A 26,269-nucleotide genomic window follows, 5' to 3' on the forward strand; every position below is an offset into this window, starting at 1 on the left:
ATGGAGTTGAGGGGGGAGGTAAAGGGACAGGTGTTGCATCTCGTGCGGTTGCAGGGGAAAATGCCCGGGGACGGGGTGGTTTGGGTAGGAAGGGACGAGTGGACCAGGGAGTTACGGAGGGAACGGTCTCTGCGGAACGCAGAGAGGGGAGGGGATGGGAAGATATGGCCAGTGGTTGGGGTCCCGTTGTAGGTGACGAAAGTGTTGGCGGATGATTTGTTGGATCCGCTGGCTGGTGGGGTGGAAGGTGAGAACGAGGGGGATTCTGTCCTTGTTGCGAGTGGTGGGAGGGGGAGCAAGAGCGGAGCTGCGGGATGTAGAAGAGACCCTAGTGAGAGCCTCATCTATAATGGAAGAGGGGAAGCCCCGTTTCCTGAAGAATGAGGACATCTCTGACGTCCTAGTGTGAAACACCTCATCCCGGGCGCAGATGCGGCGTAGACGGAGGAATTGGGAGTAGGGGATAGATTTTTTGCAGGGGACCGGGTGGGAAGAAGTGTAGTCCAGATAACTGTGAGTCAGTGGGTTTATAGTAAATGTCCGTCACTAGTCTGTCTCCTGTGATGGAGATGGCGAGGTCCAGAAACGGGAGGGAGATGTCGGAGATAGTCCAGGTATATTTGAGGGCAGGATGGAAATTGGAAGTGAAGTGTCTGAAGTCAGTGAGTTCTGCATGGGTGCAAGAGGTAGCACCAATGCAGTCGTCGATGTAGCGGAGGTAGAGTTCGGGGATTAGTTAAATTATTAACTGATGTCTTATGCTATTGAAACTGAAATTACAATCTTTTTATTTTTCATTATTGTGGCAGCATTCAGCCAGTTCTACTAGAGTCCTGCTCTGCTGTATTGAACAAAATAGACCAGTAGCATTTTAAATGAATCTTGACATTTAAAGTAAAAAATCAAAAGATACAGGTCAGACAGCTTCTATGGAATTGAAATGTTTCTCCCCTCTTCCCCCCACCATCTATCAAATCTTCTATCCAGCCACATTTCCTGGGATGAAAGGCAAGGCAGATAATTTCTTAATTATATAATGAAAACTTTTCCCGAGGACCTTGTAATCCAGCATAAAATTAATGACTATCCATTATTGCTCAGATTAGAATATTGTACAGGATTAGCATTCTCAGATGCTGTTGTTAACATTTAACACTTTTTGTTTCTTCATTGTGAAGACACTTACTTAAGAAGTGCTTCTTGGCTTCAACAGGACTAAGATGATGCATTGTGTCGAGTTCTTGGAGAGTTCGTCTGAGGACTGCATCAAAGTTCACTTGTCCCATTGCAGGTTTCGGAAGGTAGGTCTTCAGCTGCTGACTGCAAAGACACGAGCCATCAAACACAAGACACCAGTGCAAGCTGTCTGGCATGAACCTAGTCTTCAGTACTGTGCGTTTCACGGGAGTAAAAAAGAACTCTTCCAAGGGTTCTTGCTAAATTTCTAATTTTATTAACATAATTGGGTGGCACGGTGGTACAGCGCCAGAGACCCAGGTTCAATCCTGACTGGGTACTGTCTGTACGGAATTTGTATGTCCTCCCTGTGACCTGCGTGGGTTTTCACCGGGAGCTACTGTTTCCTCCCACACTCCAAAGATGTACTTTTTTGGAGGCTAATTGGCTTGCTAAAATTGTAAATTGTCCCTAGTGTGTAGGGTAGTGCTAGTGTACGGAATGATCACTAGTCAGCGCAGACTTGGTGGGCCGAAGGGCCCGTTTCCACGCAGTATCTCTAAACTAAACTAAATAATTTAATTGAAGAAGAAGCAATTAACAAATTTGGAAAGGTGGAGATGAGGCTGGCAATTGTTCTTGAGAAGATGGTGGTGATGATGGTGGCGAGCCTCTAATGCCTTCAGCTATTATAGTCCCGGTCCTGTTCCCACAATAGAATTAGGAGGGAGTTCCAGTCCAGATTCACTGAGGATGATGTAGACCTGGAGAGAAACCTGCAAGTGGGGCTGTTGCCGTCTGCCTGCTGCCCTTGTTTCTCGTGGTGTAGAGTTTACAGATTGGGAGGTGCTTTGGCCAGAGATGAAAAGACAAAAGGTGTGAAACAAGAATAGAAGAGTGGCAAATGTGAAGCAAGAGGATTGAATTTAGGTGGAATGGGAGAGGGAAGGGAAGAAATGGCTGTGTCCAGATGGGGCACAGGAAAGGGGGGAGGGGGAGTGATTTTCGGTTCATACGGAAGGGGGAAGAAAACGGGGTTGTTTGTAGGTTTCCTACAAACCCCCTTTCTCCCCACCCTTCTGCCCTATACCCCACCTAGACTTGCAGCCATTTCATACCTTCCATCCATATTCCTTCATGTTGTTTTACACCCTCCTATTCTTATCTCGTACCTTTTGTCTTTTCATCTCTGGCCTTTGTCCAACCATCTGCCTATCAAGCCTCCTGCTCCCTCACCTATATCACTCACAGGTTTTGCCCTGCCCCTCCACTCTTCCAGTTTCTCCTCCTCTCACCATAATTAGCCTGAAGAAGGGTCCTGAACAGAAAAAGTAACCTATGTATTCTCCAGGGATGCTGCCTGACATGCTGAGTTACTCCAGCACCTTGTGTCCTTTCATTGATAAAACCCATTCTTGTGAGAAATTGACCCATTCTGGACTGTAACCTCTTTGATGATGATTTACAGAATTGTATGTGTTCTCTCTTGTTCTCAAATGTGAATTTTCTGTGCAATGTAATCTTCCTCTTCTCTGCAGCCGGATGTAGATTGTTTTAATTTTAAGATGGACTTAAAATCTTCAGTGCTGTTTGATTTGTTTCTAATGGTTTGGTCATTAACCCCCTTCCTTTTAAAACCCATGCTTGCCATTTTGGATCAGTTCATAACGATTTATCTCACTTCTTTTACCTTTATCATTCTTGTGTTGTGTGATTTAACACTTTTCCGACTGCTATCACCCCAGGCAGTGTTGCTGTGGTTCTGTGGGGATGTCACTTACCCAGTAGGCTCGGGGTCTGCTGAGGTACTTTTGTGCTGATAAGCCGCCAGCTTTGCAACATACTGTTCTGCTTCATAAATGTCCTTCGGCAAGATCAATTGTCCTTTCAGGTAAGTCGGAAGTACCTGAAAAAGACCAGGTTTTGGGAGAATAAACAATTCCTACTGCAGAAAGACAGAGGACATCGGTTTAAGGTGAAGGGTAAAAAGATTGAATCGGAACCTGGGGGCAGGGCCGTCTTAACGCATGGGCCTGATGGGCACTTGCCCGGGGGCCCACGAGCATAGGGGCCCCATGCTGATCTGTGTATGTTAAGTGACTTGCAATAAATAAATACTACTTTAAAAATGTAGGTTCAATAAGTGCTTTTTTCGCAACATTTTCCATCCCTAAGTGCTTCTCACAGCGATCTGTAAGTGCTTTTTGCAACAATGTAGCACCCTAAGTCCATCGCTAAGTGCTTTTCGGTAAGTGCTTTTCGCCGGCACGACGGGGGGGGGGGGGGGGCTGGTAGGGAAAGGGGGGTGGGGGAGAGTAACGGTAGGGGCCCCAGTACACTGCTTTGCCCGGGGGCCCATAATGCTGTAAAAACGGCCCTGCCTGGGGTGTGGTGGAACGAGCTGCTGGAGGAGGTAGTTGAGGCAGGTACTATCGCAACGTTTAAGATACATTTAGACAGGCACATGGTTAGGACAGGTTTAGAGGAATATGGGCCAAATGCAGGCAGGTGGGACTAATGTAGATGGGACCTGTTGATCGGTGTGGGAAAGTTGGGCCGAAGGGCCTGTTTCCACGCTGTACGACTCTATGACTCTAAAGGTAAAAGTGCAAAGAGGCCAAAGTTTTACCTGATTATAATGTAAATCAACATTGAGGTCATTGTAAAAACGCAGAGGTTCTTTCCAAATGATGCGTTGGAATTGAAATCTGACCGAGTTATCATCTAGCAGGAAATCAAAAAGGTATTCATCCCATCTAATGGGTTTGACAACCTTTCCTGTAAAAAAAAAGTTAGGATTACAGCATTAAGCTCTGACTGCACACCATCAGAGCGATAATCAGACCATAAGACATAAGAGCAGAATTAGGCCATTCGGCCCATCGAGTCTACTCTGCCATTCAATCATGGCTGATCTATTTTTCCCTCTCAACCCCATTCCCCTGCCTTCTCCCTGTAACCTTTGACACCCTTACTAATCAAGAATCTATCAATCTCAGCTTTTACAATACCCAATGACTTGGCTCCACAGCCATTGGTGGCAATGAATACCACAGATTCCCAACCACTGGATAAATAAATTCCTCCTCATCTCCATTCTTAAGGTACATCCTTTAATTCTGAGGCTGTGCCCTCTGGTTCTAGACACTTCCACTAATGGAAACAGTGATCTTCAATCATCACCCAGACCAGTGCCAAATATGTGATGCAGACCCAACACTAGCATCAGCACTATAAGAAAATAACTGCAGATGCTGGTACAAATCGATTTATTGACAAAATGCTGGAGTAACTCAGCAGGTCAGGCAGCATCTCGGGAGAGAAGGAATGGTCCTTCTCTCCCTAGATGCTGCCTGACCTGCTAAGTTACTCCAGCATTTTGTGAATAAATCGACTAGCATCAGCACGACTATCCCTACCTGTATTCTTCTGAATTTTCAGCCATTCTTTCTATCTCTTTTATTTGTTCTTTAGAATCTCATCAACTGTTCATTATCTTTCAATATCCCAGTTTTCTCTATTTCCACCCAATTCTGCCCCTGTCAACTTCATCTTATTCTCCTTGAAATTTCTGTGCCACCGCTATGTTTTTAGCTTAGTTCTCCCTCCTTCCCGCCCAAGAAAATGAATCTATTAAAAAAATCTTTAGTCCTTATGAAGATTATACTTTTATCTGTGGTTACCTCCACTCCCTCTGCATCTCCCTCTTTGTCTTGTTTAGCCCCAACTCCTACCCTGAAACAACAAATCTCTGAGTTGTTCCATTCTGAACTTAACTCACCATTATCCTTATCAGCAAAGAGAGAAAAGTCCTTGGCTTCTTCAGTGTCGGTAATTCCAATCGTGGCACATATTTCCATCAACAAGTCACTTCCTACCTGTAAGTGTGAACATTGCAGGTTGAGCAAACATTACTGTTCTAAAGACAACATCAACCTCCGTTTTGAGGAAGGGTTGCTGACCCGAGATCTTGACTGGTTTCTGTCTCCCGTCTGCTCGACTGGCAAAGTTTAAAGGAGATGCATGGGGCATGTTTTGTGCACAGAGGGTGGTGAGTACCTGGAATGTGCTGTTGGGGGGTGGTGTTGAGGCAGATTTGATAGTAGCTTTTAAGAGACAATAGGCATATGGATATGTAGAGAATGGAGAGATGTGGAATTCTGTGCAGGCAGGTAAGAGTTGGTCTTGTCATCATGTTCAGCACATACATTAGTGAGCTAAAGGGCCTGTTCTTGTGCTGTACTGTTCGATGTTTTATGAGTTAATTCGAATAAACAGAAAAGGATATATAATCATCTCAGTCTGGAAATAGCACACTCCAATCAAGGTCTTCAATCAATTGAGCCCACCCGGTTCTGAGCTGTCCACACATACCAAGAAGGGCTTGATCTTGAAGGGCTGCTCCAAATTCCCAGGCATCTGCACGCTGATCCTTCGCGTGCTCCGTCCTTTCTGTCAGATAAACACACCTTCAAATTATAAACATAAATTACTGCTGTCAACCAGTGACAAATAAGGCCAATTCTTGGCAATTTGCAATTGTCAGTGACTAAGAAACCAACTGCTAATGTTGGTCAGAGTCTACATTTACTGTGCTTGGTATTAGTGATAAACTCTTTCCATCGTAGCGTTTAACAAACAGCACCCAGTGCCTCCTCACACTTTTTCTTATTCATTGGTTTTGGGCATCACTGGCAAGGCCTGAATTTATTGCCCATCCTCCACTGCCTTTGAGAAGGTGGGGAGCTCCTTCCCCGGACTCTTGCATTTCATGTGTGGATGAGCCTCCAACGAAGCTGCAGGGTTTCAGGACCTTTTTACCCAGTGATGATGAAGGAATAGTGGCACGTTTCCAAGTTAAGATGGTGTGTGTATTGTTAGGGAGTGTAGTTTGAACTAGACCTTTGCTCTTGTGTCTTCCATCCCTTGATCTTTCCAGCTCAAGCAGCTCATTATCTCAACCACAAGATGAGTTATTTTTGTATCACATTGTATCCACACCCCTCCCCCGCCCTACCACACACAGCAAAGAAGCTGAGGTCTGGCGCAGATTAAATATGATCAGAGCAAACATCAGGGCAGGCTTGAGAGGCCAAGAAGGCTGATTCAATTGCTGACGCTCTTATTTCTTTCTGGCGTAGCAATATTTTGTTGATTTTGCCTCCTGAGATCACGTTGAGATATCTTGTTAATGTGGAAGCATTTTATAAAGGAAATAGTTACTGTTGTTAGTAATGATAATCCCATGTGCGTGCTGCTTTTGTCAGTAAAAGGCAATGAAAGCCTCTGTTCTCCTCTCCTGAAGGGGTATATATTCATCAGCTGAGGGACAAGCATTTAGACTATCTCCATTGATCCCTAACTGTAAGAACATCCAGCCTGCCTCGGATGGACTGTGGTGCAACTTACGATCAGAGCCTCAATTTCAAGGCTAGTAGGGAGATGTTGACGACCTCCGAACTGGAAAGTACGTTGAATGTTTTCCTGGCAAAACCTTGCTATTTCTGGGGAAAGAAACAATAAACAGTGTTGAATGTGTGTTATCAAGGAGTACTTCTGTAAATTCCTTGCAAAAAAGTGTTCACTTTCTCTTGTCTTTATCTATGTAGCATTGCGTTACAGATTTAACAACTTGACAATTCCATCCATCAGGAAAGAGCGTAGTCATAGAGTCATACAGTCATAAATCTTCTCTGTACTCTTTCCTGTTGAACAACATAATTGAGGAAAGACTGGATAGACTGGGCTTGTACTCGCTGGAATTTAGAAGACTGAGGGGGGATCTTATAGAAACATAAAATTCTTAAGGGGTTGGAGAGGCTAGATGCGGGAAGATTGTTCCCGATGTTGGGGGAGTCCAGAACCAGGGGTCACAGCTGAAGGATAAGGGGGAAGTCTTTTAGGACCGAGATGAGAAAACATTTCTTCACACAGAGAGTGGTGAGTCTGTGGAATTCTCTGCCACAGAAGGTAGTTGAGGCCAGTTCATTGGCTATATTTAAGAGGGAGTTAGATGTGGCCCTTTTTGCTAAAGGGATCAGGGGGTATGGAGAGAAGGCAGGTACAGGCTACTGAGCTGGATGATCAGCCATGATCATATTGAATGGCGGTGCAGGCTCGAAGGGCCGAATGGCCTACTCCTGCACCTATTTTCTATGTTTCTATATCATGGGACAGTGGGGTGACCAAAACTGAACTCAAGACTCCAAATGTGGCTTCACCAACATCTTGTAAACCTGTAACATAACATCCCAAATTCTATACTCAATACCTGACTGATGAAGGTCAATGTGCCAAAAGCCATCTTGACCACCTGTGATGCACTTTCAAGGAACTGAGTACCTGCACTCCTAGATCCCTCTGCTCGACAACCCTCCCCAGAGCCCTGCCATTCACTGTGAAAGCCCTGCCCTGGTTTGACTTTCCAAAATGCAACACTATGTGCTATAGGTGTAGAATTAGACCCTTTGGCCCATCGAGTCTGCTCTGCCATTCAATCATAGCTGATCTATTTTATCCTCTCAATCCCATTCTCCTGGCATCTCCCCATAACCTTTGACTCCCTTACTAATCCAGCACTTATCAATCTCCGCCTTAAAAAGACCCAATGACCTGGCCTCCACTGCCGTCTGGCAATAAATTCCACAGATTCACCACTCTCTGGCTTAATAAATTTCTCATCTCTATTCTAAAGGTATGTCCCTTTATTCTGAGGCTGTGCCCTTTGATCCCAGACTCTCCCACTACTGGAAACACCCTCTCAACATTCATTTTATCTAGATCTTTCATTTTAAGGTAGATTTCAATGAGATCCCCCTCATCCTGCTAAGCTTCAGCGAGTACATGCCCAGAGCCATCAAATGCCCTTTGTACGTTAAGGCAATCATCCTCAGGATCATTCTTGTAAACCTCCTCTGAACCATTACATCCTTCCTCAGATATGGGGCTCAAAACTGCTCATTACATTTAACTGTATTAAACTCCATTAACTGTTCCTCAGCCTATTTGTCCAACTGATCAAGATCCTGCTGTAATTTTAGATAAACCTCTTCACTATCTACAATACCACCTATTTTAGAGTCATCTGCAAACTTGCTAATCATTTCTTGTACATTCTCATCCAAATCGTTGATAAGAACCACAAACAGCAATGGGCCCAACACCGATTCCTGATGCATGCCACTAGTCACCGATCTCCAGTCGGAAAAACTGTCTTCCACCATCACCCTCTGCTTTCTTCCATGAAGCTAATTTTCTATTCAGTCGGCTAGCTCTCCCTGGATCCTATGCGATCTAACCTTCCCGAGCAGCCTACAATGGGGAACCTTATCAAATGCCTTGCTGAAATCCATATAGACAATGTCTACGGCTCTGCCCTCATCAATTTTGTTTGGTTACATTTTCAAAAAACTCAATCAGATTCGTGAGACAATATCTTCCACATATTCACATAGCAAACAATACTGACTATTCCTAATCAACCGTCTATCCAAATGCTGATATATCTTATCCCTCAGAATACTCTCCAGTAACTTGCCTACTACAGATGTTGGGCTCGCTAGTATATAGCTCCCACCCAAGCTTTTCTTTGCAGCCCTTCTTAAATAGCGGCACAACACTACCCCCCCTCCAGTTTTCCAACACCTCACCAATATCCAAGGTGACTCATATATCCAACCATTGTTCACACACACGGCCCACAGACCTGACCTCTGACCCGGTCACACACACGGCCCACAATCCTGACCTCTGACCCGGTCACACACACACGGCCCTCAGTCCTGACCTCTGACCCGGTCACACACATGGCCCCCAGTCCTGACCTCTGACTCGGTCACACACCCAATTACGAGCAGTTTGCAGGGAGGGACCCCTGCCAGAAAACTACATTTAACCCGTAACAGATGTTTTGATGAAGTTCATGCAGAAAAAAATGTTTCTGATTCTGAGGCAGATCAAAACTTGAGGCCGTAAAATGTAGGAATGTAGTACTTGTTACTGCACTGATGAGTCGAAATGAATAGTGACTATGTATTTAAAAATATATAAGCATATAAAAGAATCGGTGATAAAAGAATGTGATGACGTTTGGACGAAATTGGATGTGGAGAACAAGTCGGTGCGACGGCTCGGCTGGATGGGCTGTTTCTTGGCTGCAAGTTCACTGTCTCCGTGTTTTTTACAGTTATCATGAAAAGCCTCATCACCATCATAAACTGTACCTTGGAATGGGTGATTGGGGTTGATGAGGATATCTTGCAGGTAGCTGGAGACGTAAGGTGCGAGATTGACTGTGCATGGATAGTAGCCCAAGAAAATGTACAGAATTCGCCAGCCAAGAATGCAACTTTCCCTGCGAAGAAACAAATAGTCAAATCCATACTTTTCCTACTTTCTCTTCTTGCCACCAGAGAGCAATGCTATTGATTCTGTCATCGGCTCAGATTCCAATATCCTTCTGAAATTGGCCCCATTTTTTGCAATTGGCAGCAAACATCAACAACCCAATGATACAGGCAAGCAAAGTTCTGACACCATCTCTATTAAATATGCATAAATGACCAAGAAACATCAGCCTGGCTGATTTACGTGTTCCTTTTTTTAAAAATCCGGCACGGTGGCAACTGCAATAGAGTTGCTGCCGTACAGCGCCAGAGACCCGGGTTCGATCCTGACTACGGGTGCTGTCTGTATGGAGTTTCTGACCTGTGTCTGCGTATCCCAGTGACCCATGTGGGTTTTCTCCGGGTGCTCCGGAATGAGTAGGTTAACCTCTGATGAGCGTTTGACGACATTCAGCCTATATTCGCTGGAGTTTAGAAGAATCAGAGGGGACCACATTGAAATATACAGAATAGTGAAAGACGGATAGAGTGGATGTGGAGAGGATGTTTTCACTAGTGGGAGAGACTAGGACTAGAGGTCACAGCCTCAGGATTAAAGGATTTTCTTTTAGAAAGATGAGGAAGAATTTATTTAGTCAGAGGGTGGTGAATCTGTGGAATTATTTGCCACAGAAGGCTGTGGAGGCAAAGTCAGTGTATACATTTAAGGCAGAGATAGATAGATTCTTGACTAGTAAGGGTGTCAGAGGTTTTGGGGAGAAGGCAAGAGAATGGGGTTAGGAGGGAGAGATTGATCAGCCACGATTGAATGGCAAAGTAGATTAGATTGAATGGCCTAATTCTACTCCTATCACTTATGATCCCACATTCCAAAGACATACAGGTTTGTAGATTAATTGGCTTTGGTAAAATTGTAAAAATTGTCCCTCGTGGGTAGGATAGTGCTAATGTACGGGGATCGCTGGTCTGGCGGACTTGGTTGCAGAAGGGCCTGTTTCTGCACTGTATCTCTAAACTAAACTAAGCATCCAAGTCCACTGAAGCCAGCTGACCAAGAACTGAACCAACACAAACCCCATGGGACAGGGATACCCCCCACAACCAAACCTCAGGGCGCCCCAGTGGTGGGCAGCTGTACACACTTTGATGGTTTGTGGTCTCTACCTTTTGCTGCTATTTTTGGATAATTGTGCTCAGATTGAAAATCGCATGTCTGGTGATCAGAATAAGTCTTCCACATCTAACAATAAATCTATCTTGCCTGTTCTGGGCTAATAATACTGCAGGCTAGAAACACAGTCAAATCCTATGTTTCAAGTTATAGCTTGCCGGATTGGCTTCGAGTGTTCCAAATAATCTTTTGGCCCAGTGTAATAATGTAAAGCAGGCTGGGAACTGTAGTGGCAATTCTGCTGTAGGCTCCAGGCCGTGATGAATCCAGGAAAACTGTGTTCACAGAAGACTTGTACAGATAGCAAACAGAGGAGACTTACTCCAACCCATTAGTCAGGCCTGGCTGAGGATCCAGCTCATAGAAATATGGGAAGAGGTTCTAATTCACTGCAACCAGCCACAGAAACAAGGGAAAGAGACTGGCCCTGAAGAGTAAATGGGCACAGCTGAGATATGCGATAATTATTCCATACCTACAGTGAGGATCTCAGGTACTGGGCAAGCAGGTAGGTATGAAGTCAGGACAGCATGTTTAAAGGCAGGTTCTGCACTGTGCTCTGTGGTATAAACCTCTGCCACAGAGCACAGGTTCTGCACTGTGCTCTGCTTCATCAACATTCTGGACACTTACTTTTTGGGATTATCTGTAATTTGCTTGATGATCTGACAGCAGACTTCATCCAGTAGAAGTGTATTCTCCTTGCACAGCTAAGAGAAAGCATAACATGGAAATATGCCTGCTAGTTACAGCTGGATAAACATTGTGCATTATATTTCAACACTTTGGACCATATCATCTCCTGCATTCCTCTTCCCCTCCTGAAAGCTCTGACATGCACATGGCATGGGGGTGGCTCAGCCTTGAGCCTTGAAAGACATCATGATCTGATCCTCACATAGCACTCCCCAAACTTATCTTCCACAGGGTCAAATTAGCATTCTTCAAGTATGAGTTTTACATAGAAACATAGACATAGAAAATAGGTGCAGGAGGAGGCCATTCGGCCCTTTGAGCCAGCACCGCCATTCATTGTGATCATGGCCGATCGTCCCCAATCAATAACCCGTACCTGCCTTCTCTCCATATCCCTCGATTCCACTAGCCCCTAGAGCTCTATCTAACTCTCTCTTAAATCCATCCAGCGATTTGGCTTCCACTGCCCTCTGTGGCAGAGAATTCCACAAATTCACAACTCTCTGGGTGAAAAAGTTTTTTCTCACCTCAGTTTTAAATGGACTCAATTTTGACTGAGAGTTTGCTAACCTGGCTTGACCTTACCTTCAAGTTGATATCTAACAGTCTAATTTCCAACAGGATCTTCTAGGAGATCATTCCAGTCCCCAAGTACAAGAGCACTCTTAAAAGCAAGACTAGTTAACATAGCAAAGATTAGGAAGTGAAGGTGGGATAAGTCCTCATCTTTTGGTACCACACAATGAAGTGCATAATCCAGCAATTGGCTGGTAATGGCCTATTTTAGAAAACCGCCTAAACCATCAGATCCTTCTTTATTAGAATAGAGTCATGGAGACAGACTGTATAAGAAAATAACTGCAGATGCTGGTACAAATCGATTTATTCACAAAATGCTGGAGTAACTCAGCAGGTTAGGCAGCATCTCGGGAAAGAAGGAATGGGTGACGTTTCGGGTCGAGACCCTTCTTCAGACAGACTACATGGTAACATGTCCCCTGAGTTTATGTCAACCACCCATTTACACCAGTCCCACATTGTTCCCATTTTTATTCTCCCCATATTTCCATCAACTCCCCCCAACTTCTATCACTCACCTATACTCTCAGGACAATTCACAATTTCCAATTAATCTAACTTGCCTTTCCACCAGTAGGCATTGTTCTTGAAATAGGGGTTGTTGAGTATGGTGGGTATTGGTCAAGATTCCCTCTAGTAAATGCTTTGATATTTGTCTCATTAAAATACCTGTTAGATTGAGCTCCATGATCCAAATTGGCCTTAGCAGACTTTGGATCTGGTGGAGGACGGCTGGGATAAAGTAGGCATGTTACAGAACAATTGGAAAAGTATTGCTCTGAATGAGGCCAACTTACCTTCAGGATACTTTGTATGTGATCTATGCAACTATGCTTCTTCTGGAGGGGCTGGTCTCCCATAAACCTCATGAGAGCTGCAGAGAAATAGGAATTAGAACAATTCCCAGTATCTTATGCATAGTTTTTAACAATGGAAAAATCTCCTAAAGCACACACACAATAACATATTCCTGGGTAGTTTTATTTTGTTTTGTATTTTGAAAATGAACTGGAATACTAACTTCCCTTAATTAAAAAAAACGTAACAATTGTACTATTCCTGGGTCGCATCTGCTTGTTTAGTTTCGTATAGTTACAGCACAGAAACAGTCCCTTTGGCCCACCAGGGTCTGCGCTGACCAGCGAACCCTGTACACCAGCACTCTCCTACAAACTAGGGACAACGCACAATTTTCACCAAAGCCAATTAACCAACAAACCTGTATGTCTGGAATGTGGGGGGAAACCGGAGCACCAGGAGAAAACCCACGCGGTCAGAGGGAAAATGTATAAATTCCGTACAGGCAGCATCCGTAGTCAGGGTCGAACTTGAGTCCTGATGCAATAAGGCAGCAACTCTACCATTACACCACCGACCTAGCATTTTGTTTTTATTGGATGAATCCTATTTACCTTCTGTTATCATTTAATCCAAACTTGCCAATTGTAACTTTTAAAGCTGGCTTTCACAAAATTAAAACACTCTTATTACTAATGTGGTCTGCAATGTCACTTAATCCTTATCTGTTTCCATTATTCCCAAACAGTTCTAGAATCTATGCACTCTCCTTATAAACTGTCCACTCTTCATTAATTGCCATCCTATCAAACATTACAAAAGGCTTTGAAATGCTCCACTGTTACTCTGAAAGCAACTCACCCATAAAATTCTGTGTCGCAAGTTCATTTCGTTCAATGTCAACAATATAAATTAGTGAGTCCTGGATGGGAACCTATAATAAGAATTGTGTTTTGAATAAATCTCTTTTAACCTTAAATTCATTTATATACTCTTAATGCAATTTTTTAACCAATGTCGAATATCAGTGAATTCTCATTAGCTGATTGTCTGCTTAAATGCAAAACCAATCAGTTCTTCGTGAAATTGACACCCATTTTAATCATTCTGCGAATGAATTCTGAGTTCCTGTGGCTAATAGGAGTAAGTTTTTTCTTACTTGTAATGAAATTCTGAATTGTATCTTAACATGTGCATTTATGATTTAGCTAACATTAGAAATCTGCCTTAATTTACTTGAAGGGCCTTTATTTTGGATCTTTAATAAATTATTTTCTGAAGTCAACACACTTTTAAAGACAGTGTGACTATATTATTTATTGGTAGCAACCTTAGGAAACCAAAAAGACTTCTTGATTAAAAAAAATTCTTTAACTGCTTTACTGTGTCTTCAAGGTGTGCAGAGAACCTATATCCTACCCCTTGGGATAATTTCCTTTTTTAAAAAGATTGGTACAGTTAGAGCCGATGAACCATTAGCTATCAGGTGTCAGAGAAATGTCCTTTGAAATGTAAGTACGATACGAAACAATAGAACTTTATCTCAGGAGGGAAATTGATCTGCCAACAGTCATAAAACACAAAATACATGAAACATGAAATTAAAGTGACAAGTGGAAAGGATTGGGGAGGTGGGGGGGGGGGGGGGGTGGAGTCAGTCTACCCCACAACAGAAGGGGGAGGAGTTGTACAGTTTGATAGCTAGGGGGAAGAAGGATCTCCTGTGGTGTTCTGTACTGCATCTTGGGGGAACCAGTCTGCTGCCTCAGGTTGATCAGAGTGTCATGGAGCGGTGGGGGCTGTATTGTCCAGGATGCTCCGCAGTTTGAGGAGCATCCTCCCCTCCAAGACCACCTCCCATGAATCCAACTCCGCCCCCAGGACGGAGCCAGCCTTCCTGATGAGTTTGTTAATCCTATTGGCGTCCGCGGCCTTCGCCCTGCTGTCCCAGCACACGGCAGCGAAAATGGCACTGGCTACCACTGATTGGTAGAACATCTGCAGCATCTTACTGCAGACGTTGAAGGAGCAGAGCCTTCTCAAAAAGGACAGCCGGCTCTGTCCCTTCTTGTGGCAGGGCCTCAGCGTTCCTGGACCAGTCCAGTTTACTGTCCAGGCACCCAAAGATATAAATGTCTGCAGTCAGCACTGTACTGGTTTCCTCCCTGGTACTGTAATGCAGCCATAGGGGGCGCCACACCATGGCTGTCTCGCCAACAATGTGTCTCGTCTTTTTCCTTCTTTGTGTTTTTAGTTTGTTGTAATATGTATGCTTTAGTTTATCTTTAGTTTTGTATTATGTGGGGGAGGGGGGGGGCAGTGGGTGAGGAAAGGAGGAAAGAAGATAAGACTTTATTGCCTTCCATCACCATGGGGAATGGGGAGGAGCTGCTGTGGTGGATGTTTATGTCATTTTTTAATGTAGTTGTGTGTCTTGTTGCATTTTTGGTATGACTGTATGGCAAACCAAATTCCTCGTATGATGCAAAACATACTTGGGTAATAAATTATGATTATGATTATGATACAACACAGAAAAAGGTTTGTTGGACCACTGTCCATGCCAACCATCAAGTACTAAATTACACGGCCATTTTATTTTCCCTGCGTTCCCATCAATACCAGCCCCCCCCCCCCCCCCCCCAGCCGCTACCACTCAACCGCACAATCGAGGAATAGTGGGAAACTTGCGCTCACTGTAAGTTTCTCCTATTCCCCTATTGTGACCGTGTGGGTTTCCTCTGGTTCTTCTCTCACATCCCAAAGATGTGCAAGTCACTGGAAACCCACACGGTCACAGGGAGAATGTGCACAGGAGATCTGGGTTGAAGCTGGGTCAGTGGAGCAGTGAAGCAGCTGCTGTACTAGCTGCATCACTGTGTGTCCTGTATGGCTCTTTGACTATGGCCTTTGTTACGCCTAAATCCCTTGAAAACTTGCACCAAGCTTGCATTTGTTTTCAAGTGACTTAATTGGCCTTCCAATTCATGCTAATTACTAGTTGTCGAGCATCATGCAGTTACCTCGATTTCCCCACAAACTGTTTGCCACATTCTCTCACCTTTGTGTGTCTGACCAGGTGATTGGGCTTTGTTCCTTCTGCACCCCCATCCTTCCATTCAGGTCTGTGGTAAGTGGCAGAAAACACAAATTTACTGACATGCAGTTTTAGTTACAGCACCTTTACCGAACTAAGTTGTTGAAATTAGTGGGTTGCAGAGCCTGTTTCTAAGCTGTATCGCTAAACTAAAATGCAGCCAGCACATCCGCTGAGGTAACTGCTGCAGAGCTCAGATCTGCTGCCTTTCACACACTGCCTGCCGTGACACAGACCAGCACGGTCTCTCCATGACAACCATTCAGGGACAGTAGGGGTTTAAAGATGAGTGACAGTAAGTTCATTACAACACAGCCGTGGTCCCAAACCCTGATTGACTCCAGCATGCACCAGCCCTCAACAAATTGAGTTTAGTTTAGAGATAACAGGCCCTTCAGCCCACCGAGTCCGCAGTGGCCAGTGACCCCCGCATATTAACACTATCCTACACGCACGAGGGACAATTTTTACATTTACCAATCCAATTTACCGACAAACCTGTATGTCTTTGGAGTCTGGGAGGAAACCGAAGATGTCGGAGAAAACCCATGCTGGTCACGGGAGAACGTGCAAACTCCGTACAGACAGCACCCGTAGTCGGGATCGGACACGGGTGTCTGGCGCTGCAAGCTCTGTAAGGTAGCAACTCTACCACTGTGCCACCGTGATGCTCTAAGTTGCTCCATGTATAGTCACCCATGCTGTCTTTAGGTGAAGGGTTTGGAGAGGAGAGGTGGGATACTGACATAGTGATCTTACGATTTAGATGCCAGGACATCGAGTGTACCAGTTTGGAGCTCGCCCTAAGCCCTTCAATCAGTCTTTAGTTTTGTTTAGAGATACAGCGCAGAAACAAGCCCTTTGGCCCATCGAGTCCGTGCCAACCAGTGATCCCCACACACTAACGCTATCCTACACACACTAGGGACAATTTTATAATTTTACCCAAGCCAATTAACCTACAAACCTGCACATCTTTGGAGGGTGGGAGGAAACTGGAGCATCCAAAGAAAACCCATGCAAGTCACGGGGAGAACGTACAAACTCCGTACAGACAGCACATAGTCAGTATCGAACCCGGGTCTTTGGCGCTGCAAGGCAGCAACTCTATCGCTGTGCTGCCCTGGAGTCACACAACACAGAAATGGGCCCTTCGCCCCACTGAGTTTATGCTGACCGTCAAAGGCTAACACTAATCCAATGTTATTCTCCCCACTATCGCATCAACTCCCCATCCTCCTTTCCTGCCCTTCCCCACATTCTAACATTCATCTACACAGGGATAATTTACAGCAACCAACTGGCATAGCAACCAGAGGCACAATAGACTGCAGATGCTAAAGTAAAAGACATAGTGCCTGACTCGTTGAGCTGCTCCAGCACTATCTGTGGAGGGAAAAGGACAGACGAGTGAATAAGGTTCCTGATCCAACATATTGTCTATTTTCCTCTGGAGATGCTGCAGGTCCACTGACATCCTCTTGCATTTGTTTCTTCTAAACGTACAAACAGAAGGTGTGAGTTTAGGGAGAGGTTGAGTACGCTAGCTCTTTATTCCATGGAACGTAGGAGGATGAGGGGAGATCTCATAGAGGTATACAAAATCATGAGAGGAATAGATCGGGTAGATGCACAATCTTTTGCCCAGAGTAGGGGAATCGAGGACCAGAGGATGTATGTTCAAGGTGAAGGGGAAAAGATTTAATAGGAATCCGAGGGGTAACCTTTTCACCCAAAGGGTGGTGGGTGTATGGAACAAGCTGCCAGAGGAGGTAGTTGAGGCTGGGACTATCCCATCGTTTAAGAAAGAGTTAGATAGGTACATGGATAGGACAGGTTTGGAGGGATACGGACCAAGCGCAGGCAGGTGGGACTATTGTAGCTGGGAAATTGTTGGCCAGTGTGGGCAAGTTGGGCCGAAGGGCCTGTTTCCACACTGTATCACTCTATGACTCAGCATGTCTTTGTGACGTGGGAGCAAACCGGAGCACCCAGAGAAAAGGTGCGCAGTGAGAGGGAGAACGTGTAAACGCCACAAAGATAGTAGCCAAAGTCAGGATTGAACCCAGGCCTCTGATACTGTGAGGCAACGGCTCCACAATAACAATGATGTCTTTTAGATATAAAAACAATGTGTCACTGGTGCCATTTTGAATCGTGCAAGATTCACCTTGATACACTCCTTAATTAGGAAGTTCTTAAGTCTCAAACCTTTGATGCAGTTTCTGCTAATAAGTAGTTAATGGGCGTTAACACTGATGTCACCATTACACGTGCAAAATACAACACTTACTATGGTGTGAGCCACGAGGGGAAAATCTGGCTCAGTTTCCCACGGGTGGGATAACTGATATGAGTGCAGACATTAAAACTATGCAGAAAGTGCTTTTAATCTGCGATTTACACCTCCAACCAATTGCAAATGGGTTGATGGAGTTGGCACACACACTGTCATTTCCTTTTGTGGTCCCTGTTATTATCTGTCAAGCAGACAGATGCAAAGTCCAAAACGCAAAGATGCAAAGTCCAAATTGCAAAATTTGATAAAGATTCCTTCAACAATTTTTACAAGACAGGATTGTCAGAATTTGATTTTCTCCTTGACTCCAAAATTTGGTGACTATTGCATATGGACTTTGGGCTGTTTCCATGCACAGGGTACTTAATTAGGGATTGTCTTTATGTATGGCAATAATCTCACTGATCTATACGCAAAATACTTATTTCACTGTACACAATAAAAGAACCATTGAAACATTGAAGAATTTTGTATCTCAAAGCAATGATTGGGGAAACACAAACAAGAGATGAGTACACATCACGCTCAATTTATGCTTATAACAGCTGCAATGCTGGATCTACTCTGCTGTTGACTTCTTCATGGTATTTATGTCCAGGGTATTTGGATGCACTCATGATTCAGTTTAATTACAATGTGCCAACCTCGGTACTGCTTAGTTTAATTATCGGTATTCTGAGGAGTAAGCTGCTGGAGTCCCTGCAGCAGCTGAGGAATCACTTGGATCAGACTAGACCAGCATATGGTTCAGATGTGGCCTGCAGCAGTGCGGAGCAGTGAAGGGCACCGGCAGCATCACCAGGCCAGGCCGCCACTGCATCACCCGCCCAGTGCTGCCACCCAAGAATGGAGAGGACACGTAGGTCATGACGGATACGGAAGACACATAGGTCCCGAACGACACATAAAATATGTAGGACATTGTAAACTTGCCATATAAGGCAGCGATGGAAAAGTACTGGCACATGTATTACGGGTATAAAGTGTGTGTGTGTGTATGTGTTTTCAGAGAGAGAGGCTATACTAGCTGCCTGAGCATTTCTGAACGCTCCGGTGCCTAGGCTCTCTCCCACCTGGGTGAGTACAGTAAAGAGGTTAAACAAACTCGATTGTCTGACTGTTTCTGTTAATAGGTCACGAACTACAACATTACCAGGACAACAGGCCAAGAGACCACTCTATATTTGTAAGAACTTGAAACTTGAAGGGGACAAGATGGCACCAGAAATGTGGTGACCCTTGTGTACTGCCTCAGTGTAACCTACTATTCTTACACTCTTGTTCTTGACTATGATTCCACTTATGTAGAATAAGATTCTTACTGAATTGTATGCAAAAAATGAATTTCATTGTACCTAGGTACGTGTGACAATGACTCCCGTTGAACAGATGTGCCACTGGAGGAACCCATTACTTACATGATAGTAGGCTCTCTGAAGTACTTCATAGCAAACTCTGTCATTACATAGTATCCTTCTTCAGGCAAGGAGTAACTGTTTGGCGGAGAATGCGAGGAAATGGTTGTGCTTCCATCTCCACTTCCTGAGACTTCACTGGGTGTAGCACTCTAAGTGGAAAGTGTTCCATTAGTGCAGCACCACACAAGTGCACGTGAGACACAATAGTGTGAACAGAACCAGAGACAGATTTTGTTTACAAGATTAAATATTTCCCTCCTTCCCCAACACTGGTCATTTTTAATTGTTCCTTTATTTGCATTATTTTACAGGTTATTACCAAGAAGACAAACATTTGTTGGCCATCACAAATTATTTCGAAGTAGGATTGGCAAATTATTGTAGTTCATGTGCTACAGTGCTGTTGAGTAGGGAGCTCTACAATGTAAACAGCAACAGCAAGTATAGAGTTATACAGCATGGAAACAGGCTCTTCAGCCCAATTTGTCCATACCAACCAAGACATCTATCTCAGCTGGTTCCATTTGCCTGCATTTGGCTCATATCCTTCTAAACTTTTCCAATCCATGTACCTGTCCCGATGTCTTTCAAACATTGTAATCATACCTACCTCTTCGGCTTCCTCTGCAATTAAAGAATGACAATATACTTCTAAATCACATGGTTTACCCACTATAGAAACTCTACCAAATGGGCACCTGATGAGTGTCGGGGATGAGTGATATTCAGGTTGGAGATGCCTCTACGGACAGTAGAAATACTCTGTAATCGCAAGGAATGGTCAGCTCCCCAGAGGACGTCCAGCTCTGACCCGCTCTAGAAGCTATGGTACTGGCCGATCTACTTTGATTTTTGATCAGTGGTGACTCCTCTGATTTTGATAGTGAAAGACTCAATAATGGTGATGACATTCAATATCAAGGGCAGGAAGTTAGACTTCACTTGTTCTGCTGGTCATTTCCGGTCAGCACGGATGTTAATGCCACTTATCACCGGTGCCTGCTTGGTGAATGGAACTGAATTTTGTGTAATCATTTGGAAACGTCCCCACTTCTGGCATTGTGAAGGAAGGATGGTCACTGATGAAGCAGTTGACAAAGGCTGGGCCTTGGACACTGGCTTGAGGAACTCCTGCAGTGATGTCTTGTGGCTGAGATGACTGACCTCCAACAACCACACTCGTATTCATCTGGCTATCTTCTTGGTCTTTATCTTTCACCCCACCAGACTTCCAATTGAGCACATCATTCTTCATTACATCCAATAACTGCAATGTGATCACAACACCAGTCACATCCCCATTACATTCTGCCTTTCACAGGGACCACTCTCTTTCCGACTCCCTGGTTTGTTTATCCCACAGCACCCATCCCTCCTCCACCCCAGGCATTTTCCTCTGCGACTGTAGGAGCTGCAACACGTCCCTATATCTCCTCCCTCACCTTCATTCAAGGACCTTCCAGGTGAGGCAGAGATTCACATGCAATCCCTCCAACCTTGCCTTTTGCAATTTCTGCTCTTGATCTGGCCTCCTCTACATCTGCCGGATCAAACGCATACAAAGTGATCGCTTTCTCAAGCACCTGCGCTCTGACTGAAATGTCGACCATCCTTTTTCCTTCACAGATGCAGCCTGACTTTCTGAGTTCCGACAGCAGTTTGTTTTTGCTCCAAATCCCAGCATCTATGGTTTCTTGTGTCTTCATCTTCCTTCGGATGAGATTTGGCTCCAACTGGAGAATTTGATTTTCATTGGAAGCTGCTTTAAAGAACACTATCATACATTCATTCTTGATGTCCTTGACCTGATATTGAGTGTCACTACGTTTCCTAATCACAACTACTAGTAGCCAAGGCTGATCATATCCTCCGTGAGCATCTTTCCACATCCACCTTGCAACATGACCATCTGGACAGCATACAAGAACAACGATGCTTGTGTTTGGTCCCTGTTGCAGAGTTCAGCTGTAGGGTGCATGAGCTGATAACTCAGTGTAGGCCATGCATTGAACCTGGTACTTGATCAATTACCCTGGATGTCTCTTTACCTTTTTAGTGGAAGATTTACTGGAAGTGGACATGGTCCTTGGTCGCTCTTCAACCTTCCTCATGTTGACGTTGTAGTAATCAGGAGCTGCTACTGGTTGGACTTGGTCTCCAGGAAACAGGCCAGATCGACCACCGATTGACCCAAACTGCCAGCCTAGTGAAAGAGGGACAGAGAATAGGTAACTGTGTAGCCATTTCCTTATATCATGCAGAGTGGATTTGATTGAGCCTGGTTTCTGTACAGCTGAGGATCACTGAACGGGGCAGGCTGGATGATCCACTTCTAGGTACGGCGGGTGCTACCATTTCAGCCTTGTCTGCCACTCATTGCTGAGGAGGGGGAACGTTCTTGCAGTGACCACCTCCCCTGGAGTGCCAGCTGTCACCCTGGAGTAATGGTAATGTTTGATTGAGGGAAATGCCAGGCATGAGGTTACTGTCTGTGGCAGAAGATGACGTACTGACTTGGGCTTTATTGAGGTTTCAATTGAGCTTGTTATTACTGAGTCCTGCTTCTATTTCCAACAAGCTTGGCCTAACGAGAGATGAGAAGATGTTCACATAGCATGCTAGAGGTGATGGTGGTATTGTACACCATGTTGTTATGCTTTTTTCATCAGAATCCCATCAGGTTTCAGCAGGGAATCAACAGGACCAAGTATCATTCTCATTCAAAGGATTTAAACAAACGTTCATGGACACCTATGATCAGTGGCTGTCTGTGCCCTTCCTACCGGTTGATCACAGTATTTGCTATTTGCCTTGGCAACTGACCTGGCTCGAGTCCATCCATTTGCAGTAGTTTGATGATGTCTCCCTTACGGAAGTTCAGCAAGCTTTTATCATCTGTGATGTAGCTTCTAACTGCCATCACGTAATTGGAGTCCTGTAATATAGCAAGGTCATAATCCTGATTTTCTTTTAACTCCAGGAACGTACACACCATTAATGTATAAAGAAATTAAAGTAATATCTTGCTATCACGTGCATTATCAGTGTTTATTGAATGGCTCTACTAAGAACTACATTAGCCCTATTATTAGTGTGTACAGGCCGATCCTCCTCCATTGTAGACTGATGCTGTGCAAAATCCGTCCCAATAATTACACCCGAACTGGGCAGTGCAGGTAATAATTGATCACGAGGACTAATAATTGATGCCAGATAGTACCTATAGCACTAAATGTTCCAGGTTAGCACAATATCTGTTTCAGCAACTGCTAGATTCAAGTGGAACATTAAAGACCAGAATGGACAGTGGGGCAATAAGATAAAGTAAATCTAATGCCATGAACTATGCGACACCCATATTATTCTGTGACCACTATGGAGGGAGAGCCTTTACCAAGGACCATGCCCCATGTTAAGGCATCCACCAGGAAAATATCAGCACATAGGCTGTATTAGTGCCTGAGCACGTATATGTGTGGGCACTGTTGCCAGTGAGGAGGGCCGATGTGTTGTGTAGCCAGTTTGATGTGTCCCCTTCTGCCATTCTGCTTTGATTTAATACTTGCTCTGGTTCCCGTCACAGTTGTGACTTGCCATTACCTTCCGCAGTTCTTCCAGGAACAGACCAATGAGGGCTTTTGCCTGCTTGGCTTTGTCCGAGTATAGGACCAGCTCCTCGTTCTTCAGCGTTAGCTCGATGACAGCTTCTCCCTGTAACTCCACATTCAGGATTTCCACATAACTGCAATAAGGAGGGAGAGATGTGTCTCTATTAATTGCATGGGCAAGAGTGGCCTGCTCAGGAAGTGGTGCTGGCAGGACCGGTGGAGGTCCGGAGACTCCCAGGTTCTGCTCCGTCTCCTGCAGAACACATCTGAAAACCAGAGGCAGGTTAACCTGTGGGGTGGCACTAGGGTTGCCAAGTATCTCACTCCCAAATAAGGGACAATGTGACGTCACCGCCCTGCGCCCCACGTGACCTCACCCAGCCAGCGGCCACGTGCTCCCGCTCCATCAATGGCGGCCGCCTGGGCCGGGAGGTGGGTTGCTACGCAACCTTTGTCAGGCGGTGCCTGGGCCTCTGGACCTACACTGTCCGGGCCTACAGTATCTGGGCCTACAGTGTCCGGGCCTACAGTCAGGGCCGTTTTTACAGCATTATGGGCCCCCGGGCAAAGCAGTGTACTGGGGCCCCTACCGTTACTCTCCCCCACCCCCCTTTCCCTACCAGCCCCCCCCTGTCGTGCCGGCGAAAAGCACTTACCGAAAAGCACTTAGCGATGGACTTAGGGTGCTACATTGTTGCGAAAAGCACTTACAGATCGCTGTGAGAAGCACTTAGTGACTGAAAATGTTGCGAAAAAAGCACTTATTGAACCTACATTTTTAAAGTAGTATTTATTTATTGCAAGTCACTTAACATACACAGATCAGCCCCTATGATTGTGGGGCCCCGGGCAAGTGCCCATCAGGCCCATGCGTTAAGACGGCCCTGCCTACAGTGCCCCCCCCCCCCCCCCCACCTCCCAGGCCTAATACGGGACAAGGGTGGTCCTCTACGGGACAAACAAATTTAGCCCAATATACGGGATGTCCCGGCTAATACGGGACAGTTGGCAACCCTAGGTGGCACTTCTGTGGAAGGAGAGACACTTTGATTTATTCCCATTCATTATTCTGTAACTGTTTCCAAATCCCCAAATTACCATCACTTTCCCTGATGCTGAAGGAAGTTCTCCAAATTTCCAGGATTTTTTCACTTTATTTAAAATTGTGAGCATTTACATCCTTCTCTGAATCTTTCTTAATAGAATCCTGAGATTAGCTGGTGTATTTTTGAACAGTGGTTTGCCCTAAAATGTCCAGAGGAGAAGATCGACCTCTGCCGTTAGATTGACTGCTGCTGTTAAATTGCTTTGTGTTGTGAGATAGACCTGCCTGAGGAAAGCCATGGAAAGGCAAGAGCAGAACCCCAAACAGCTGAGCTCACAGATAATTCACATGGGTGACAGGAAGCCACTTGAGTAAGGGTGGGTAAAACATGAGCTGCTTTCCACGGAGAGATCTTAGGAAGCCCAGGGAATTAGCTAATCAACTAATTATGTAATTAACTAGTACGCAAAAACTCCAATACACCACTCACCTATTGTTCAGAAATCCCGACACTGGTATCTAGCTCACCTGGTACTGTTTCCTGCACTCCTGTTAAATTAACCGGGGCCCCATGTCATGCACCCTTTTTAAGCTCAGGAGGACGACTACTATTAAACTCACTGGCCTTCTGTTTCTTGCACTGCCCTAAATATATAGCACATAGCACAGCGATAGGCTCTTTGGCCCACATGTCTGTGACAAGCGTTATGCCTACGATACTTTCTGTCTGCTCGTGATTCATATCCCTCCATTTCCATGTGTCTATCTAAAAGCATCTTAAATTGGGATGAAAAGGATAAGGGGAGGGGGACCTCATTGAAACTTACCGAATGGTGAAAGGCCTGGATAGAGTGGATGTGCAGAGGATGTTTCCACTAGTGGGAGAGTCTAGGACCAGAGGCCATAGCCTCATGTAAAATAATGATAGACATGGATAAGGTGAATGTACACAATTTTTATCCCAGGGAAGGGGAATCAAAAACTAGAGCCCATGGTTTACGTTGAGAGGGGAAAGGCGTGAAGAGACCTGAAGGGTCTTCAAACAGAGAACTGTGGATATATGGAACGAGCTTCCTAATAATGTGGTTGAAGCAAGTAAATTAATAATATTTAAAAGACATTTGGATAAGTCACAAGGAAATGAAAGGTTCAGAGAGTTATGGGCCTAAGATAAGCAAATGGGACAAATTTAGATCAGCATCTCAGACAGCATGGATGAATTAGGCTGAAGGGCCAGGTTCAGTACTGTATGACAACGACGCTCTAAAAATGTTCACTACCCAAGTCAATGTGGCATTCTACCATATTTGATCACTCTTCCCCAGAGGATCATTTATTTTATATATAGCTTTATACATCCCTGAGTAAATGTTAACCTGGTGACACACATGGACATAAAGGCGCCTAAACATGGAAGATTTTTTTCTCACTCTTTTACCTGTAACTCTGAAGAACCTTGTAATGCTCTGGGTTCATTCCAACTGTTTTCACAGATTTCAGCAGTTTGATTCCTCGGTGAGAGACACTGAGAATCTCCACGTTACTGCCAACATCACCCTGAAATAAATGCAAAGGAGTGAATCCAATTCAGAACAACTCTCATGGATGCTGTGGAATAAACCACACACCGCCTCAGACCTTCCTCTATTGGTAATCATCCTTCAGTTTGTGGTAACATCTGTTTAGCGTAAGCACAGGTGTGGCAATGGGAAGCTAATGTGCAGATACAATGTGGAAAGGATGGTCAATGAGGAAGAATGTCTTTTGTCAGAGGGTGGTGAATCTGTGGCATACATTGCCACAGACGGCTGTGGAGGCCAAGTCAGTGGATATTAGTAAGGGTGTCAGGGGTTATGGGGAGTAGGCAGGAGAATGCGGTCAAGAGGGAAATATAGATCGGCCATGATTGAATGGCAGAGCAGACTTGATGAGCCGAATGGCCTAATTCCTATAACATGAACTTAGGAATATGGGATAGATGTATAGAAAAGTTGGACCAAAGAGCTTGTTTCCACACTGTATTACTCTATTTAGATT

The 26,269-nt window shown here is 44.8% G+C and overlaps 1 protein-coding gene across 1 annotated transcript in view; it reads right to left on the minus strand.

Moving 5' to 3' along the window:
• Positions 1-26,269, minus strand: part of myo15b (myosin XVB) — a 149,845-nt gene that overhangs the window by 16,674 nt on the left and 106,902 nt on the right. The window contains exons 51-67 of the mRNA XM_078401587.1: positions 25,671-25,789; positions 23,180-23,321; positions 22,403-22,514; positions 21,628-21,782; positions 19,580-19,728; positions 15,827-15,890; positions 13,627-13,699; positions 12,765-12,841; positions 11,326-11,402; positions 10,851-10,967; positions 9,399-9,529; positions 6,586-6,680; positions 5,551-5,628; positions 4,958-5,054; positions 3,806-3,954; positions 2,958-3,082; positions 1,187-1,320 (exon numbers count right to left, since the gene is read on the minus strand). Of these exons, the coding sequence (XP_078257713.1) occupies positions 1,187-1,320; positions 2,958-3,082; positions 3,806-3,954; positions 4,958-5,054; positions 5,551-5,628; positions 6,586-6,680; positions 9,399-9,529; positions 10,851-10,967; positions 11,326-11,402; positions 12,765-12,841; positions 13,627-13,699; positions 15,827-15,890; positions 19,580-19,728; positions 21,628-21,782; positions 22,403-22,514; positions 23,180-23,321; positions 25,671-25,789 (1,894 nt within the window). The remainder of the gene's footprint in view (positions 1-1,186; positions 1,321-2,957; positions 3,083-3,805; positions 3,955-4,957; positions 5,055-5,550; positions 5,629-6,585; positions 6,681-9,398; positions 9,530-10,850; positions 10,968-11,325; positions 11,403-12,764; positions 12,842-13,626; positions 13,700-15,826; positions 15,891-19,579; positions 19,729-21,627; positions 21,783-22,402; positions 22,515-23,179; positions 23,322-25,670; positions 25,790-26,269) is intronic.

The sequence above is a fragment of the Rhinoraja longicauda genome, chromosome 6, assembly GCF_053455715.1.
Source record: "Rhinoraja longicauda isolate Sanriku21f chromosome 6, sRhiLon1.1, whole genome shotgun sequence".
NCBI classification, from domain to species: domain Eukaryota; kingdom Metazoa; phylum Chordata; class Chondrichthyes; order Rajiformes; family Arhynchobatidae; genus Rhinoraja; species Rhinoraja longicauda.